This window comes from Mustela erminea, chromosome 13 (genome assembly GCF_009829155.1).
Source record: "Mustela erminea isolate mMusErm1 chromosome 13, mMusErm1.Pri, whole genome shotgun sequence".
Classification (NCBI taxonomy): Eukaryota; Metazoa; Chordata; class Mammalia; order Carnivora; family Mustelidae; genus Mustela; species Mustela erminea.
This window is the reverse complement of record NC_045626.1, coordinates 38,642,681-38,660,169: the sequence shown is the minus strand read 5'-3', so window position 1 is coordinate 38,660,169 and position 17,489 is coordinate 38,642,681. Positions and strand designations below refer to the sequence as shown.

Genomic DNA, 17,489 nt, shown 5'->3' with positions numbered 1-17,489 from the left:
CAAAACTATGAAGACAATAAAAAGATCAGTGGTTGTCAGAGTTTGGATGGGAGGGTTGGGGAATGAGTAGACAGGATATAGGATACAGAGAACTATACAGATATATAAAGTAGACAGGATAGAGACAGGATATAGGGCAATGAAAATACCCTGTATAATTCCATTATTGTAGATACATGTCATTATACATTTGTCCAAGCCTATTGAATTTTGTAAAACACCAGCAGTTAACCAAGACATAAACTATGGACTTCGGGTGACTATGTTCTGTCAGTGTGAATTCATCAGTTGTACCAACTGCACCACTGTGGTGAAGGATGTTGATAATGTGAGAGTCCGTGCATGTGTGGGAGCAGGGGGTATGTGGGAAGTCTCTACATCTTCTCGATTTTGCTGTGACGTACTGGCTTTTTTTTTTTTTTTAAAGATTTTATTTATTTGACATAGAGAGCGAGATCACAAGAAGGCAGAGGCAGGCAGAGAGAGAGGGGGAAGCAGGCTCCCTGCAGATCAGAGAGCCCGATGCGGGGCTCGATCCCAGGACCCTGAGATCATGACCCGAGCCGAAGGCAGAGGCTTTAACCCACTGAGCCACCCAGGCGCCCCGACATACTGGCTTTTAAAAAATAAAGTCTTAATTAAAACTCCAACACTTGTATGCCTTAAATATATACAATTATTATTTCTGAATTATACTTCATTAAATCTGGAAAAATATTTTAAAAAATAAATAATAAAATACATTTTAATAAATGTTAATCATATTTGGTGTTTTCTCCATAGAAGTTTCCTATTTTATATTTGTCTTTTTAGGTTTAGGTTTAGGTTGGGTTTTAGGTTTAGGTTTCATTTTCTAATGAATAAGAAAGCAGTTTTTGTTAGTGGATAGAGTCTCCAGAAGCCATTAATAAAATTTCTTGATTCTGACCTATCAGATATTGAGGAAACCTTACCTTATAGTTACATATGGTTTGGTGTTATAATTTAACCCACAAAATTTTTACCTCACGAAAATTCTAATTTCTAAGAAGTAAATGAAGTGGCAAACATAAGATTGTTCACTTGCCAATTTAAAGCACTTCTGCATTTAACATAGCTTCCATCTCCATGAACATCTTCCCTCAGTTTCAGACCTGTGCATCAAAGTGATATCTACACTTACATTTGAATCATGCCATACACAATTCCAAACCAAATATATGAACATCTTCCCTCCAACCTTTCTTTTTTTCCTCCATACATTTCTCATTAATTAAATCTTAACTCATCCAATTACCACCAAAGTGTTATCTTTAAAAGAGAAATGCAACCATACAGCTTCTTTAGAAGATTTCCATAGTCTTCATCGGAGTCCAAATCCTTTGGAATGATTCATTATCTAACACTTAGTTCCCTACCCTCAATGTTTGTTCCTATCTGCCTGCCACGTAAAAACACACAGACAGGGACAGACATACAACTCATATCAAGCACTTGCTCTAAGCTCTAGACACAAAATCAAAGTGCAAACTCACAACAACCTTACCTGTACCCTAAGAGAACTGCCATTTTAACATTAAGATTACTATTGGGGGTTGTTGTTATTGGACTAATATGTCAAGCGAATTTGAACATCCACTAAACATCAGTTAAATTGAAGCCAGATTAAATTTTTTTAAAATGAGGTAACGTTAAAAAAAAAAAATCCTGAACCTGAATATAGAAAATCAAGTTTCAAATGCTAGTGGTGTTAAAACTGTAGTAATTTAGAAAAGGTGCTTTGCTTCTCTGGATCCTAAATTCTTTATTTCTTCCTTGAAAACCCCCACAAGAATTCTATAGAAAAATCAGAATTCAAGAGAAGATGTATGAATATTCCACCTCATTAGTGATCAATGAAATGGAGTTTGAAACAATATTGAGAACATAGATTTTCACTTATCAAATTGAAACAAATTTAAAAAAAAAAAACTATAGCACTCAATGTTGCACAGGTACATCACAGAACAAGATTATGTATTGTTCAACTTCAATAAATGATAGTCTTTCTGGAAAGTAGGTTTAGAAAGTTATTATAAAAAGAAGTAATTAGCAATTTATTTTATTTTTTAAAGATAATAGGAATTTAAAAGTATATAGCCAATCTATTTTTATAAATTTATTTTAAATTCTAAAAAGACTTTCAGAAAGACTTCTGAAAAAAAATCACAATATTTATGTCATAAATTTAAATTCTAAAAAGACTTTCAGAAAGACTTCTGAAAAAAATCACAATATTTATATCATAAAAATAAAAACAGCCTAAACATAAATTTTAGAGTAATTACCAAAAAATCCACATTATAGACTTTTGTACACATATTTAAATAATAACAATTTGTATAACAATGCAATAAAAATTCTATTATATCATGTTGGGAATAAAAGCAGGACATATAATTAGTTTCATCATGAATGAAAAAAATTAACAATATATTAATATGATTACCACTATTTACTGAAATGATTTTAGATTTTTTGCACTTTTTTGTATTTTCTTTTCTACAACAAATATACCCTATAACCAGAGTCCAAAAAGATCATACAAGATATAGAAATGTTGATAAAATAGAGCTTTGAATATCGTGGCTTGGAAAATGGAAAAAAGTCTGGGCATATCCAAGGAAAAATTGAAAGAGAACCACTTTCATAAATATAAGGTTGCAAATGATTAACTCAATTTTATATTAGGACTCAAAGATTTTCCACAAATAGTTTCCAGAAGAAAATGGACAATCAATAAAAACAGCCAAAAGCACAAGGAAAAGAGACAGCAAAAGCATTAGCTAGGAGAATAAGATGCAAAAGTAGATTAGAAAGATGATACATATTTAAATTATTACATGTAGATAAAATAAAACTAAAATAAAATAATGTTTTACTATGTTGAAGTAAACGATAAGCTGTAAATATCTACACCAAAGAGAGAATCATAAAATGACTTAGAAGATTTGGAAGAAAAGCAAATAAAGTTTGGAAATGAATAATTACATTTGCATCTATCTATCTATCTATCTATCTATCTATCTATCTTTTATCTACCTACTTACCCATCTACCTACCTATCATCTACTGAGAGTGAGAGACCAGTTAAAGGCAAGAATGTAAGAAATATTTGCCAGATATGACTGATGATTAACTACCATTGTATTTTTTTTATCTTCTCTTCCTTTGGAACATCTCTTAAAAATGTGGTAGACCAGAAAAAGAGAGTCAAGTTGGAGGAGAAGTAGCAGGCTGAGACGACATCAGGTAGCAGGAGACCAGCTAGATAGCTTATCTAACCATTGAAAACACCTACAAATCCAACGGGAAATCTAAGAGAAGAAGAGCAACAATTCTAGAAACAGAAAATAGATAACTTTCTGAAAGGTAGGACCTGAGGAGAAGTGAATCCAAAGTGATGGGATGATAGACAATGGCGGGGGAGGGGCCGGCTCCTGGCAAGCAGCGGAGCAACGAAGCACAAAATCAGGACTTTTAAAAGTCTGCTCCACGGAGGGACATAGCTCCGGAGGCTAAACCAGGGGTAAGCCCACACAGGGGCAGTGTAACCCCAGGTCCCGCGGGGTCACAGATGGGGGTGTCTGAGTGTCGCAGAGCTCACAGATATTAGAGCGGGGAAGCTGGTTACAGCAACAAAGCCAAGGAGTGAGCTCTCAACTCGGGCTTACCTTGAACCGGTTGCAGGCTGGGTGAGCTTGGAGCGTGGCTGGAGGCCATGGAGAAGAAGCGGCTGGGCACTTTTCTCCATGTGGGAGCGATTGAGCCCTTTCCTCCAAGCGCAACCAGAGGCCAGGGAGACAGGGACAGTTAGGCGCTTTTCTCTGAGGGTGCACTGAGGAGCGGGACCCCAAGCTCTTGACTTCTCCAGGCCAGAGATTGGGAGGCCGCCATCTTCATTCCCGACCTCAGGAACTCTACGGAAAGCGCTCAGGGAACAAAAGCTCCCGAAAGCAAACCCGAGTGGATTACTTAGCCCGGCCCCTGGTAAGGATGGTGCAATTCCACCTGGGGCAAAGACACTTGAGAATCACTACAACAGGCCCCTCCCCCAGAAGATCAACAAGAAACCCAGCCAAGACCAACTTCACTCACCAAGGAGAACAGCAGAATTCCAGAGGAGGAGAAAGCAAATCTTATCTGGACAAAATGACAAGTTGGAAAAAGTCACCACAAAAAAAAAAAAAAAAAGCAAGAGGCAGTACCGAAGGCTGGGGACTAATCAATACAGACATTGGTAATATGACCGATCTAGAGTTCAGCATGACGATTCTCAGGGTTCTAGCCGGGCACGTAAAAGGTATGGAAGATATCAGAGAAACCCTCTCCAGAGAGATAAAAGCCCTTTCTGGAGAAATAAAAGAACTAAAATCTAACCAAGTTGAAATAAAAAAAGCTATTAATGAGGTACAATCAAAAATGGAAGCTCTTACTTCTAGGATAAATGAGGCAGAAGAAAGAATTAGGGACATAGAAGACCAAATGACAGAGAATAAAGAAGCTGGGCAAAAGAGAGACAAACAAATACTGGACCACGAGGAAAGAATTTGAGAGATAAGTGACACCATAAGACGACACAACATTAGAATAATTGGGATTCCAGAAGAAGTAGAAAGAGAGAGGGGAGCAGAGGGTATATTGGAAAGAATTATTGTAGAGAGTTTCCCTAATACGGCAAAGGGAACAAACATCAAAATCTAGGAGATGCTAAGAATGCCCCTCAAGATCAATGAAAATAGGTCCACACCTCATCACGTGATAGTAAAATTTACAAGTCTTAGCGACAAAGAGAAAATCCTGAAAGCAGCCCAGGAAAAGAGGGTAAAAACATTAGATTGGCAGCAGACCTCTCCACAGAGACCTGGCAGGCCAGAAAGAACTGGCATGATATATTCAGAGCACAAAATGAGAAAAATATGCAGCCAAGAATACTATATCTAGCTAGGCTATCATTGAAAATGGAGAGATAAAAAGCTTCCAGGACAAACAAAAACTGAAAGAATTTGCAAACACCAAACCAGCTCTACAGGAAATATTGAAAGGGGTCCTCTAAGCAAAGAAAGACCCTAAAAGTAGTAGCAGAAAGAAGCAGAGACAATATACAGTAACAGTCACCTTACAAGCAGTACAATGGCACTAAATTCATATCTTTCAATAGTTACCCTGAATGTTAATGGGCTAAATGCCCCAATCAAAAGACACAGGGTATCAGATTGGATAAAAAAACAAAACCTATCAATAGGCTGCCTACAAGAAACTCATTTTAGACCTGAAGACACCTCCAGATTTAAAGTGACGGGGTGGAAAACAATGTACCATGCTAATGGACATCAGAAGAAAGCAGGAGTGGCAATCCTTATATCAGAGCTATTAGATTTTAAGCCAAAGACTATAATAAGAGATGAGGAAGGACACTATATCATAATCAAAGGGTCTGTCCAACAAGAATACCTAACAATTTTAAATATCTATGCCCCTAACATGGGAGCAGCCAACTATATAAACCGATTAATAACAAAATCAACGAAATACATTGACAATAATACAATAATAGTAGGGGACTTTAACACTCCCCTCACTGAAATGGACAGATCATCCAAGCAAAAGATCAACAAGGGAATAAAGGCCTTAAATGATACACTGGACCAGATGGACATCACAGATATATTCAGAACATTCCATCCCAAAGCAACAGAATATGCATTCTTCTCTAGTGCACATGGAACATTCTCCAGAATAGACCACATCCTGGGTCCTAAATCAGGTCTCAACCAGTATCAAAAGATTGGGATCATTCCCTGCATATTTTCAGACCACAATGCTCTGAAGCTAGAACTCAATCAGAAGAGGAAATTTGGAAAGAACCCAAATACATGGAGACTAAACAGCATCCTTCTAAAAAAAGAATGGATCAACCAGGAAATTAAAGAAGAATTGAAAAATTCATGGAAACAAATGATAATGAAAATACAACGGTTCAAAATCTGTGGGACACAACAAAGGCAGTCCTGAGAGGAAAATATATAGTGGTACAAGCCTTTCTCAAGAAACAAGAAAGGTCTCAAATACACAATCTAACCCTACACCTAAAGGAGCTGGAGAAAGAACAACAAAGAAAGCCTAAACCCAGCAGGAGAAGAGAAATCATAAAGATCAGAGCAGAAATCAATGAAATAGAAACTAAAGAAAGTAGAACTAATCAATGAAACTAGGAGCTGATTCTTTGGAAAAATTAATAAGATTGACAGACCCCTGGTCAGACTTATCAAAAAGAAAAGATAAAGGACCCAAAAATAAAATCATGAATGAAAGAGGAGAGATCACAACCAACACCAAATAAATACAAACAATTTTAAGAACATACTATGAGCAACTCTACACCAACAAATTCGACAATCTGGAAGAAATGGATACATTTCTAGAGACATATAAACTACCACAATTGAACCAGGAAGAAAAAGAAAACCTGAACAGACCCATAGCCAGTAAGGAGATTGAAACAGTCATCAAAAACCTCGAAACAAACAAAAGTCCAGGGCCAGATGGCTTCCCAGGGGAATTCTACCAAACATTTAAAGAAGAATTAATTCCTATTCTCCTGAAACTGTTCCAAAAAATTGAAATGGAAGGAAAACTTCCAAACTCATTTTATGAGGCTAGCATCACCTTGATCCCAAAACCAGACAAGGATCCCATCAAAAAAGAGAATTACAGACCAATATCCTTGATGAACACAGATGCAAAAATTCTCACTAAAATACTGGCCAATAGATCCAACAGTACATTAAAAGTATTATTCACCACGACCAAGTGGGATTTATTCCAGGGCTGCAAGATTGGTTCAACACTCGCAAATCAATCAATGTGATACAATACATTAATAAAAAAAGAATAAGAACCATATGATACTCTCAATAGATGCTGAAAAAGCATTTGACAAAGTGCAGCATCCCTTTCTGATTAAAACTCTTCAAAGTGTAGGGATAGAGGGCACATACCTCAATATCATCAAAGCCATCTATGAAAAACCCACTGCAAATAACATTCTCAATGGAGAAAAACTGAAAGCTTTCCCGCTAAGGTCAGAAACACAGAAAGGATGTCCGTTATCACCACTGCTGTTCAGCATTGTACTAGAAGTTCTAGCTTCAGCATTCAGACAACAAAAAGAAATTAAAAGCATCCAAATCAGCACAGAAGAAGTCAAACTTTCACTCTTTGCAGATGATATGATACTATATGTGGAAAACCCAAAAGGCTCCACTCCAAAACTGCTAGAACTTGTACAGGAATTCAGTAAAGTGTCAGGATATAAAATCAATGCACAGAAATCAGTTGCATTTCTCTACACCAAAAACAAGACAGAAGAAAGAGAAATTAAGGAGTCAGTCCCATTTACAATTGCACCCAAAACCATAAGATATCTAGGAATAAACCTAACCAAAGAGGCAAAGAATCTATACTCAGAAAACTATAAAGTACTCATGAAAGAAAGTTAGGAAGACATGAAGAAATGGAAAAATGTTCCATGCTCCTGGATTGGAAGAACAAATATTGTGAAAATGTCTATTCTACCTAAAGCAATCTACACATTTAATGCAATCCCTATCAAAATCCCATCCATTTTTTTCAAAGAAATAGAACAAACAATCCTAAGATTTATATGGAACCACAAAAGACCTCGAATAGCCAAAGGAATATTGAAAAAGAAAGCCAAAGTTGGTGGCATCACAATTTCAGACTCCAAACTCTATTACAAAGCTGTCATCATCAAGACAGCATGGTCCTGGCACAAAAACAGGCACATAGATCAATGGAACACAATAGAGAGCCCAGAAATAGACCCTCAACTCTATGGTCAATTAATTTTTGACAAAGCAGGAAAGAATGTCCAATGGAAAAAAGACAGCCTCTTCAACAAATGGTGCTGGGAAAATTGGACAGCCACACACAGAAAAATGAAATTGGACTATTTCCTTACACCATACACGAAAATAGACTCAAAATGGATGAAGGACCTCAATGTGAGAAAGAAATCCATCAAAATCCTTGAGGAGAACACAGGCAGCAACCTCTTTTACCTCAACCGTAGCAACTTCTTCCTAGGAACATCGCCAAAGACAACAGAAGCAAGGGCAAAAATGAACTATTGGGATTTCATCAAGATCAAAAGTTTTGCACAGCAAAGGAAACAGTTAACAAAACCAAAAGACAACTGACAGAATGGGAGAAGATATTTGCAAACGACATATCAGATAAAGGGCTAGTATCCAAAATCTATAAAGAGCTTAGCAAACTCAACACCCAAAGAACAAATAATCCAATCAAGAAATGGGCAGAGGACATGAACAGACATTTCTGCAAAGAAGACATCCAGATGGCCAACAGACACATGAAAAAGTGCTCCATATCACTTGGCATCAGGGAAATACAAATCAAAACCACCATGAGATACCACCTCACACCAGTCAGAATGGCTAAAATTAACAAGTCAGGAAATGACAGATGCTGGTGAGGATGCGGAGAGAGGGGACCCCTCCTACACTGTTGGTGGGAACGCAAGCTGTTGCAACCACTCTGGAAAACCGTGTGGAGGATCCTCAAAAAACTGAAAATAGAGCTACCCCATGACCCAGTGATTGCACTACTGGATATATATCCTAAAGATACAAACGTGGTGCTCCTAAGGGGCAGGTGCACCCGAATGTTTATAGCAGCAATGTCTACAATAGCCAAACTATGGAGAAAACCTAAATGTCCATCAACAGATGAATGGATAAAGAAGATGTGGTATATATACATAATGGAATACTATGCAACCATCAAAAGAAATGAAATCTTGCCATTTGTGACAACGTGGATGGAACTAGAGGGTATCATGCTTAGCGAAATAAGTCAATCAGAGAAAGACAACTATCATATGATCTCCCTGATATGAGGAAGTGGAGATTCAAAGTGGGAGGGTTGGGGGGTAGGAAAAGAAAAAGTGAAAGAAGATGGAATTGGGAGGGAGACAAACCATAAGTGACCCTTAATCTCAGAAAACAAACTGAGGGTTGCTGGGGGGAGGGTGGACAGGAGAGGGTGGTGGAGATATGGACATTGGGGAGGGTATGTGCTATGATGAGTGCTGTAAAATGTGTAAACTTGGTGATTCACAAATCTGTATCCCTGGGGATAAAAATACGTCATATTTTTATTTAAAAATAAATTAATTAATAAAAATTTTTTTTTAAATGTAGTAGACCTGACTTTTTCTTGCCTGCATATCCCTTTATCTCTCTTTCATTTCACTAATCTTTCATTTATTCTCTGTTGAGCACTACATAATCTGCTTTTAAAAGCACCCATTTATTTTTTAAGTTTCAAGTAAAAATTTGAAGGAAAAGTTAAGTAATTAAATGATATCTAAGGTATTAATTGGACAGGCACAAAGCATATGATAGAAATCCTTTCCTCTAACCAGGGTTACATTCTCCTTACATGTGATAGATTGTATCAGTGCTCTCAATTATGCACTCTCTTTTTAAGAAGATTAGATTACCACGCTGTTGACATGGGCTTGGCGATATGACTTGCTTTGTTCAATGGAGTGTGAGCAGAAGAAGCACTTATCATCTACTGATAGAAACTGTAAGAGCTATCAAGTGATCCCACTAATGAACTTGTGCTTACCAGAGCAACTTGCCCTAGAAGGATCTGATCCTTCACTCTGAATCTAAGAAGTAGAAATAACATGAAGCATAAACAGGGCTAAGTTGCAATGCTAGTGAGAAATGAACTTTTATACTTGCATACCACTATGATGGGGTGGTTGTGTGTTACTGTGGGATAATCTAATAAATGCTAACCTCACACTCCCTTTTTTTCTTCCAGAGGAGTCTTCTCATTAACTTCAAATTTTTTCTCTCCTCTGGTTCTCTTAATAAAGTATAGTAATATTAAAAAGTACAATTTTAAATTATTTTATAAAATAGTTCCTTTTGTTCTCTTTTATTTTTTTAGAAGATTTTATTTATGTATTTGACAGATAGAGATCACAAGTAGGCAGAGAAGCAAGTAGAGAGAGAGGGGGAAGCAGGCTCCCTGCTGAGTAGAGAGCCCCCGATGCAGGACTCCATCCCAGGACCCTGAGATCATGACCTGAGCTTAAGGCAGAGGCTTAACCCACTGAAGCCACCCAGGCACCCCCTTTTGTTCTCTTTTAAAAAAGAAGAGGACATTAGGGTAAGGAAAGGAAAACTGGATGGGAAGAAATCAGAAAGGGAGACAATGAGAGACTCTGGACTCTGAGAAACAAACTGAGGACTACAAAAAGGAGGGGGGTAGGGAGATGGGGTAACAGTTGATGGGTATTAAGGAGGGCACACGTTGTGATAAACACTGGGTGTTAAACAAAATAATGAATCACTGAACACTACATCAAAAACTAATTATATACTGGTTGGTGGCTAATTGAACATAATAAAAGTATTTTTAACATACAGAAAAATCTCACAAATGTTTCATTCTACCATTTCCAAAGATAAAATGATCAATAAGAAATTTTAACAATCTTCCTACATAATCATCAAATATCATCATTACTCTTCTCCCTTCTTTCCTCCTTCCTTCCCTTCAGTACTTAACTGGATAACATAGTATGTATCAGGCACTATGCTTGAAGATGCGGATTCACTAGTGAAGAAAATATGGCCATGGCCTATGCCTGCCCTCACAGATCTCATTTTTTGAGGGAATGAACAAAAGTCAAATATTCACACAAACAAAATTCCAAATATGGCAAGAGAAATAGAGAAAGTAGGTGTGCCAGACATACACATAATAGACAAATTGGATTTAACTGGACAGTCAATGAAAAGCTTCTCAGAACTAACTCTTAAACTGTCTTAAGGTTAAATGTTGGGAAGAAGGAACAGGAAAAATACCATAGGAAAAGGAATAGCATAAAAATGCCACATGGGGGTGCCTGGGTAGCTCAGTCTTTAAGCCTCTACTTTCAGTTCAGGTCATGATCCCAGAGTCCTGGGATGGAGACCCACCTTGGGCTCCTTCTCAGTGGGAAGCCTGCTTCTCCCTTTCACAGTCCCCCTGCTTGTGCTCCCTCTCTTGCTGTCTCTCTCTCTCTCTCTGTCAAATAAATAATTAAAATCTTTTTAAAAATGCCATATAGGCTGGGGAAAATATGGCAAATAAGAGAAGATCAAGTAGGGCCATTGTATTTGAACTGCATAATAAGGGTAAAGCATGTGTGATATGAGACTGCACAGGCAGATATGTCCACCTATTCAGGGATATAGTAGGAGAGGTTAAGGAGGCATTTTTGTCCCTTCATTCCTGTTAACAGTAATGCAGGTATGAAGAGAAATGGATCACACTTATGGGAAGGAAGGAAGGAAGGAAGGAAGGAAGGAAGGAAGGAAAAGCAAAGCAAGCAAAGCAAAGCGGGGCGAGGGAGGGGAGAAGGAAGAAAGGAAAGAGAGGAAAGGAGAGTGGAAGAAAAGAAAAGAGAGGGAGGGAAGGAGAAAAAAGAATGTACCTACCACAGTGTAGATAACGGGCTAGAAAGAGAGCAGAATGACTGCAATAAACTAGCTTTGGAAGTCACTGTAAATTCACATAAGACATGATGATAGCTCGTACCAGAGTGCTGGTGGAGTAGTGAGACAGATAAAAACGTATTTAGCCTGTGGAACATTCGTTCTTATCATGTTGAATATGAGGACTGAAATAGAAAAAGGAAGCAAGAAAACCATAGGTTTCTGAGCTAAGAAAACTAGTAGTGGCTAGAAAGAGGGTTGACAAGGACAGCAGAAGCTTAGTTAAACATATTTTAATTTTAAAGTGTCTTTGAGTATAAGAGGATATGACAAAAGGAGATGATAGGAGTGAGAATAAAACTCATTATTAGATCATTTTTTCACCATTTTGATAACATCTAAAGGGATTCAGAGTGATTTAAAGAGCAACAGCAAGCAACATCTAGGGGCACCTGGGTAATTCAGTTGGTAAAGCCTCTGACTCTTGATTTCAGCTCAGGTCATGATCTCAGGGTTGTGAAGTTAAGCCCCGTGTCAGGTTCTGCCCTGGGAGTGGAGCCTACTTAAGATTCGCTCCCTCCGGGGCTCCTGGGTGGCTCAGTGGGTTAAGGCCTCTGCCTTCGGCTCAGGTCATGATCCCAGGGTCCTGGAATCGAGCCCCACATCGGGCTCTCTGCTCCACGGAGAGCCTGCTTCCTCCTCTCTCTGCCTGCCTCCCTGCCTGCTTGTGATCTCTCTCTCTCTCTGTCAAATAAATAAATAAAATCTTAAAAAAAAAAAAAGATTCCCTCCCTCCTTCTCACTCTGCTTCGCCACGCCAATGCAAAAAAAAAAAAAAAAAAGCTAATAGAAGTAAACAAAATTTAAGCTAATGATAATCACAAAAACTACCATATCACCTCAGGAGAACAAAAATGAAGAGATGTATTATACTTAACATATTGGATATGTTATATCAAAATGAAAATTATATTTGCATAATTACCTTTCATTGATTAAACCTGCCACTGTTTCAATATCAATTGCAAGCTTTTTGTTTTCTTCTGCCAATTGAGCATTTGCAATCGAAATATCTGAAAAGTCTCTTGCAATATTAGAAAGCTCAATATCCCAAGATTTTTTCTTGAAGAAAAGAATAAAAGAATCATTTATATATGTCTTGTATCTCAGAAAGAAAAACATGTGTAATGATGAAATTACTTTTACATGCATGAGTTAGTATTTAGGAATAGAGAATAGAACTCTAGGGAGAAGGAGGGAAAGGTCAACTTACTGCGGCATAATAATCATTAAGTACACTCAGATACTCCTTTTCAAAACTTTTTCTCTTCCAGGATAGTTGATCATAATTTTTTTTTAAATCATTGACCTAAGAAAAAATATAGAGAGAAAAATAAATGAATTATGAACCTTCCCGTTCTTTTTTAAAGTAAGAAATATTTCTAATTATCTACTTATCGTAACTTAATAAATGTTGATTAAAATAGTATGACACCATAGGTTGTTGCCATTTATAAAAATTGATGCAAGATTCTGAATAAAATATAGCAAATCAAGTCTAACAGTGCTCAGTTAAACAGAATAAAATAGAATGTATTTTAGTTATATTGTAAGAATTTATAAAAATTAGAAAATTTAAATCATAGTTCATCACACTAAAAAATTGAAAGAAAAAATAACACAAATATGGTCAACACTCTAGAACAACTATGTGATAAATTCACTATCTAGTTTCAATAATTTTTAAGCTAGTGCAAGGAAAAACTATGCAAATACAATACAGAGAAGAAAAAATATCAAACCATAAAATGCATGCCCACTGAACTCAATAATGAGACTAGATTATCTCTTATCACCATTATTATTAATCATGTTTTGGAAAATTTAACTAAATGCAATTGGATGATAAAACCAAAAGTTATTATAATGTTGAATATGAATAGACAATACACCCTCAACTTTAGATGATACAGTTGAACACTTTGAAAAACTAGAAGATTTTATTTTAAACTACAATGTATGACTTTGGTAAAATGAGCATAAGGAAATTAATAGCTTTTAACCATAACAGTAACAATCTATTTAAAAACATAGTGACAATACTTAAAAACTTTGGCCAAAAAATAAAAAATATCTGGGAATAATTAAACATAAAAGGGAAGACCTATATAAAGCAAACACAAATTCTGTTTTAAAAGCTTAAATCAAGACTCACAGGAAAAGAGTGATAAGCCATGCAAAGGTTTAATAGAATACACTGTCAGTTATCCTACAATTATGGTTGATTAACTTGTCAATATACTAAAAACCACTGAACTGTACAATTTTAGAAAGAAACAACATAGTTAAGAGGCAACAGATCCAAAAATTAATGACAAAGACATAGTTTCTCAAATCATTTCAGAACCCTCTTTATTATTTTACCCATATTACATATCATACCATCTGTATTACTATTCATTTAATAATTTTCTTAAGGCAAGTCACATGTTTATTTAAACAATCATTTAAAAAAGGAAACTACTATTATTGGAAGTTTAAATATCCAACATCATATACCATAAAGGGAAACAACTTTAAAAATAAATAAAAATAATTTATTAAATAAACTAAAAATAAAATACTAGTATTAAATTCTTCAAGTTACTAAGAAAGTACTAAATATATTTTTCTTAGAATTACGATCAGTAATTAAAGAAAGATTTGAATTGGTGTTGTATTTTGAAGATGAGCATTTCAATGAATTACAAATTTACCTGTATATTTAATAAATTTGCCATCTAACTGAACCTTATATTTCTAACCCAAATAAAAATAAGTATTTTATAACTTTAGTTTCAAGAAGCCTTTGAAATATCTTCCAGAATTGTTCTTTGGAAACTGTCCAGTTACTATATGATGTACAAGCTTTCTTATCCACATTTTGTTTTGAATGAGAAAATACCTTTATAAATGTTCTAATTTTTAATGTAGCTCTCAGCCATAAAGTAATCCAGAAGCCTGAGTTTTTCACCAAGGAATACTTGAAGCTCTTTTTATAAATTAATAGGATGTGAGTTTCTTAAAAAGCACGTATTGAAGACTAAGGGTTGAACATTCATTTACAAATCTGAGAGCACATATGAGTATTTGGTGGTTTTAACTAATTTGATTAATAATTTTAATTCAATTTCTTTTTTTTTTAAAGATTCTATTTATTTATTTGACAGAGAGAGATCACAAGTAGACAGAGAGGCAGGCAGAGAGAGAGAGGGAAGCAGGCTCCCTGCTGAGCAGAGAGCCCAATGCGGGACTCAATCCCAGGACCCCGAGATCATGACCTGAGCTGAAGGCAGCGGCTTAACCCACTGAGCCACCCAGGCGCCCTAAAAGTTCAATTTCATTTTGCAATGGCTTGAATATGACTATTCAAGAGTAGAATAGTGGGTGGATTTGCCTTTCTTGACAATTTTTTGACTATATGTAACTAGTTATTTTCTTTCATCTGTCTATGGCATTAGCATCATATGTGCTTAATCAAAAACATGGATTTCAGGACTTACCGCTGTTTCTCAAGAAGTCAAGAAGTCATCAATACATTTGTATTTTCTTTATCTGTACACAGTAGCAAAGAATTCACTATGCATAAATTCATCATTTTGCAGTGAATGATAACTTTTATACTAGAAATAATTACTTCTTTACATATTTGGTTATCTCTATAAGTAAAAGACGAATTGTTATTTGACATAGGCATTTAATGAATCATTTTGTTATATCCTTGAAACTCCCAGTCACCTGGTAGTGAGCTTGATAAATGTCTTACTAACTGCTTCAGCCGATCTGGACTCTGAAGTTAATTGTAATGCTAAAAACATAATTCTAAAGTCTCAGCATTTTCATTCTGTGTCACTCTGTACATACACTTGAGCATCCGTCTATTCTAACATTTTGATAAGCTCCCTATTTTTTGTGCTTCAACATGACAATCGTGGATTATTTAATAATTATGACCATTGTGACTAATCTTAGAATACATAATAAAGTAGATTTTTCTTCACCATTCATAAAATCCAAAAATCTAATAAAAATCAAATTCTTTCCACACTAATTTTTCTTTGCTGCTTGTAAACATTAGTAAAAAACTTTTAGGAAATGTTTTAATTTGGTTTTCATACCTATCTATGTAACTGATTCTATTACATTCTTCACTAGTATCTTTATTTCTACACTTAAACATCCATAATTTTTTTTTTTTTTCAGAGAAAAAGCAAGAGAGAGAACATGCATCCCTGAGCAGGGGGAGAGGGGCAAAGGAAGAAGGAAAGAGAGAGAATCTTAAGCAGGCTCCATGCACAGAGTAGATCTCAGAATGATCTCAGGACCCTGAGATCAGGACTTGAGCCAAAATCAAGTTGTGGAGGCTTGACCGAATGAGCCACTCAGGTATCCCAAACATCTGTGGGACAGATGTGTGAACTGTTTCATTCATTTATCTAGGACTAAATCTACAGGAAGTACAAAAATCATAAATATATCCCAAACCAGTTTCTAATGTGCTTTCCAGATCAGATGTGATAGCTCTGATGCCTAAAATTATACATATTTCATATGCCAAACAATCATAAATTTTTTAGAAGTAGATTTTCCAGGGCATTAAAGTGAAAATTCAGTGCCTTCAGGTCAAAATTAATGATCTGTATTACCATGCCACTGATAGGTGTTTGTTGGCAAGCTTAGGAAGTGAAATCATGAAATGCTTATGAGCACACCTTAACTACTACAGTATAATTCTTACATCCTGCAATTTTTGAATAAGTACTATTATTTTACCCCTGCCCTAAGCAATAAAGTCCCTGGAATCACACATGAAATCATTGTGTGCTAACTGCTTTCTTAATATAAATGGTTATATACACATAACTTTGAAAATGCTCATCACTGGAATATCTAAAATTATATGGTATGTCATGAATAGTAATCTTTGCAAGTAAAAGAAGAGGAAATGTGAATGGCTAATTAAGATTTTATTTATTTAATTTGACAGACAGAGATCACAAGTAGGCAGATAGGCAGGCAGAGAGAGAGAGGAGGAAGCAGGCTCCCTGCTGAGCAGAGAGCCTGATGCGGGACTCGATCCCAGGACCCTGAGATCATGACCTGAGCTGAAGGCAGTGGCTTAACCCATTGAGCCACCCAGGCACCCTAAATGGCTAATTAAAAGAAAATGAAAATGAATTTACTTCACTCCCAGGCAGGAAATGAAAATTAATCCAATACTGCTTTACCCAACAATTAAGTTGCTTTGATTTTAAAACACCTATGTGCTGGGAAAAGTGAGAAATCAGACATTTATATTGCTCACATACACATACATGTGCACAATATACATAGCAAATTTTCAGAATGTATTTCAATAATATCTATCTTGAAAAATACACTTAGTTTTGTCTGACACAACAATCCAAATTTTGAGAATTTGGCACATACAAGGAACCAGCACATAAAAACAGCATACATAAAGTTATTAATATTTAATATTGTTAGTAGTGGCTAATAACTGTTTCATTCTGAATTTATTTGAAAGATAAATAATTGAGTAAGGTGTAGTGTTATTTTTTATTATGTTAAGTCACCATACTGTACATCTATCGTTAGTTTTTGATGTAGTATTCCATGATTCATTGTTTGTGTAACACCCAATGCTCCATGCAATCCATGCCCTCCTTAATACCCATCACCAGGCTAACCCATCTACCCACCGACATCCCCTCTAAAACCCTTAGCTTGTTTCCTGGAGTCCATAGCATCTCCTGGTTCATCTCCCCCTCCGATTTCTCCCCCTTCATTTTTCCCTTCCTTCTCCTAATGTCTTCTATACTATTCCTTATGTTCCACAAATAGGTGAAACCATTGATAAGAGACTTCTCTGTTTGACTTATTTCACTT

At 36.1% G+C, this 17,489-nt stretch overlaps 1 protein-coding gene across 9 annotated transcripts in view; it reads right to left on the bottom strand.

The window, feature by feature from the left end:
• Positions 1–17,489, bottom strand: part of CCDC178 (coiled-coil domain containing 178) — a 452,006-nt gene that overhangs the window by 316,544 nt on the left and 117,973 nt on the right. For all 9 annotated transcript variants that reach the window (XM_032311014.1, XM_032311010.1, XM_032311011.1 and 6 more), the window contains 2 exons: positions 12,835–12,930; positions 12,547–12,683 (listed from right to left, as the gene is read on the bottom strand). In XM_032311014.1, coding sequence (XP_032166905.1) covers positions 12,547–12,683; positions 12,835–12,930 — 233 coding nt within the window. The remainder of the gene's footprint in view (positions 1–12,546; positions 12,684–12,834; positions 12,931–17,489) is intronic.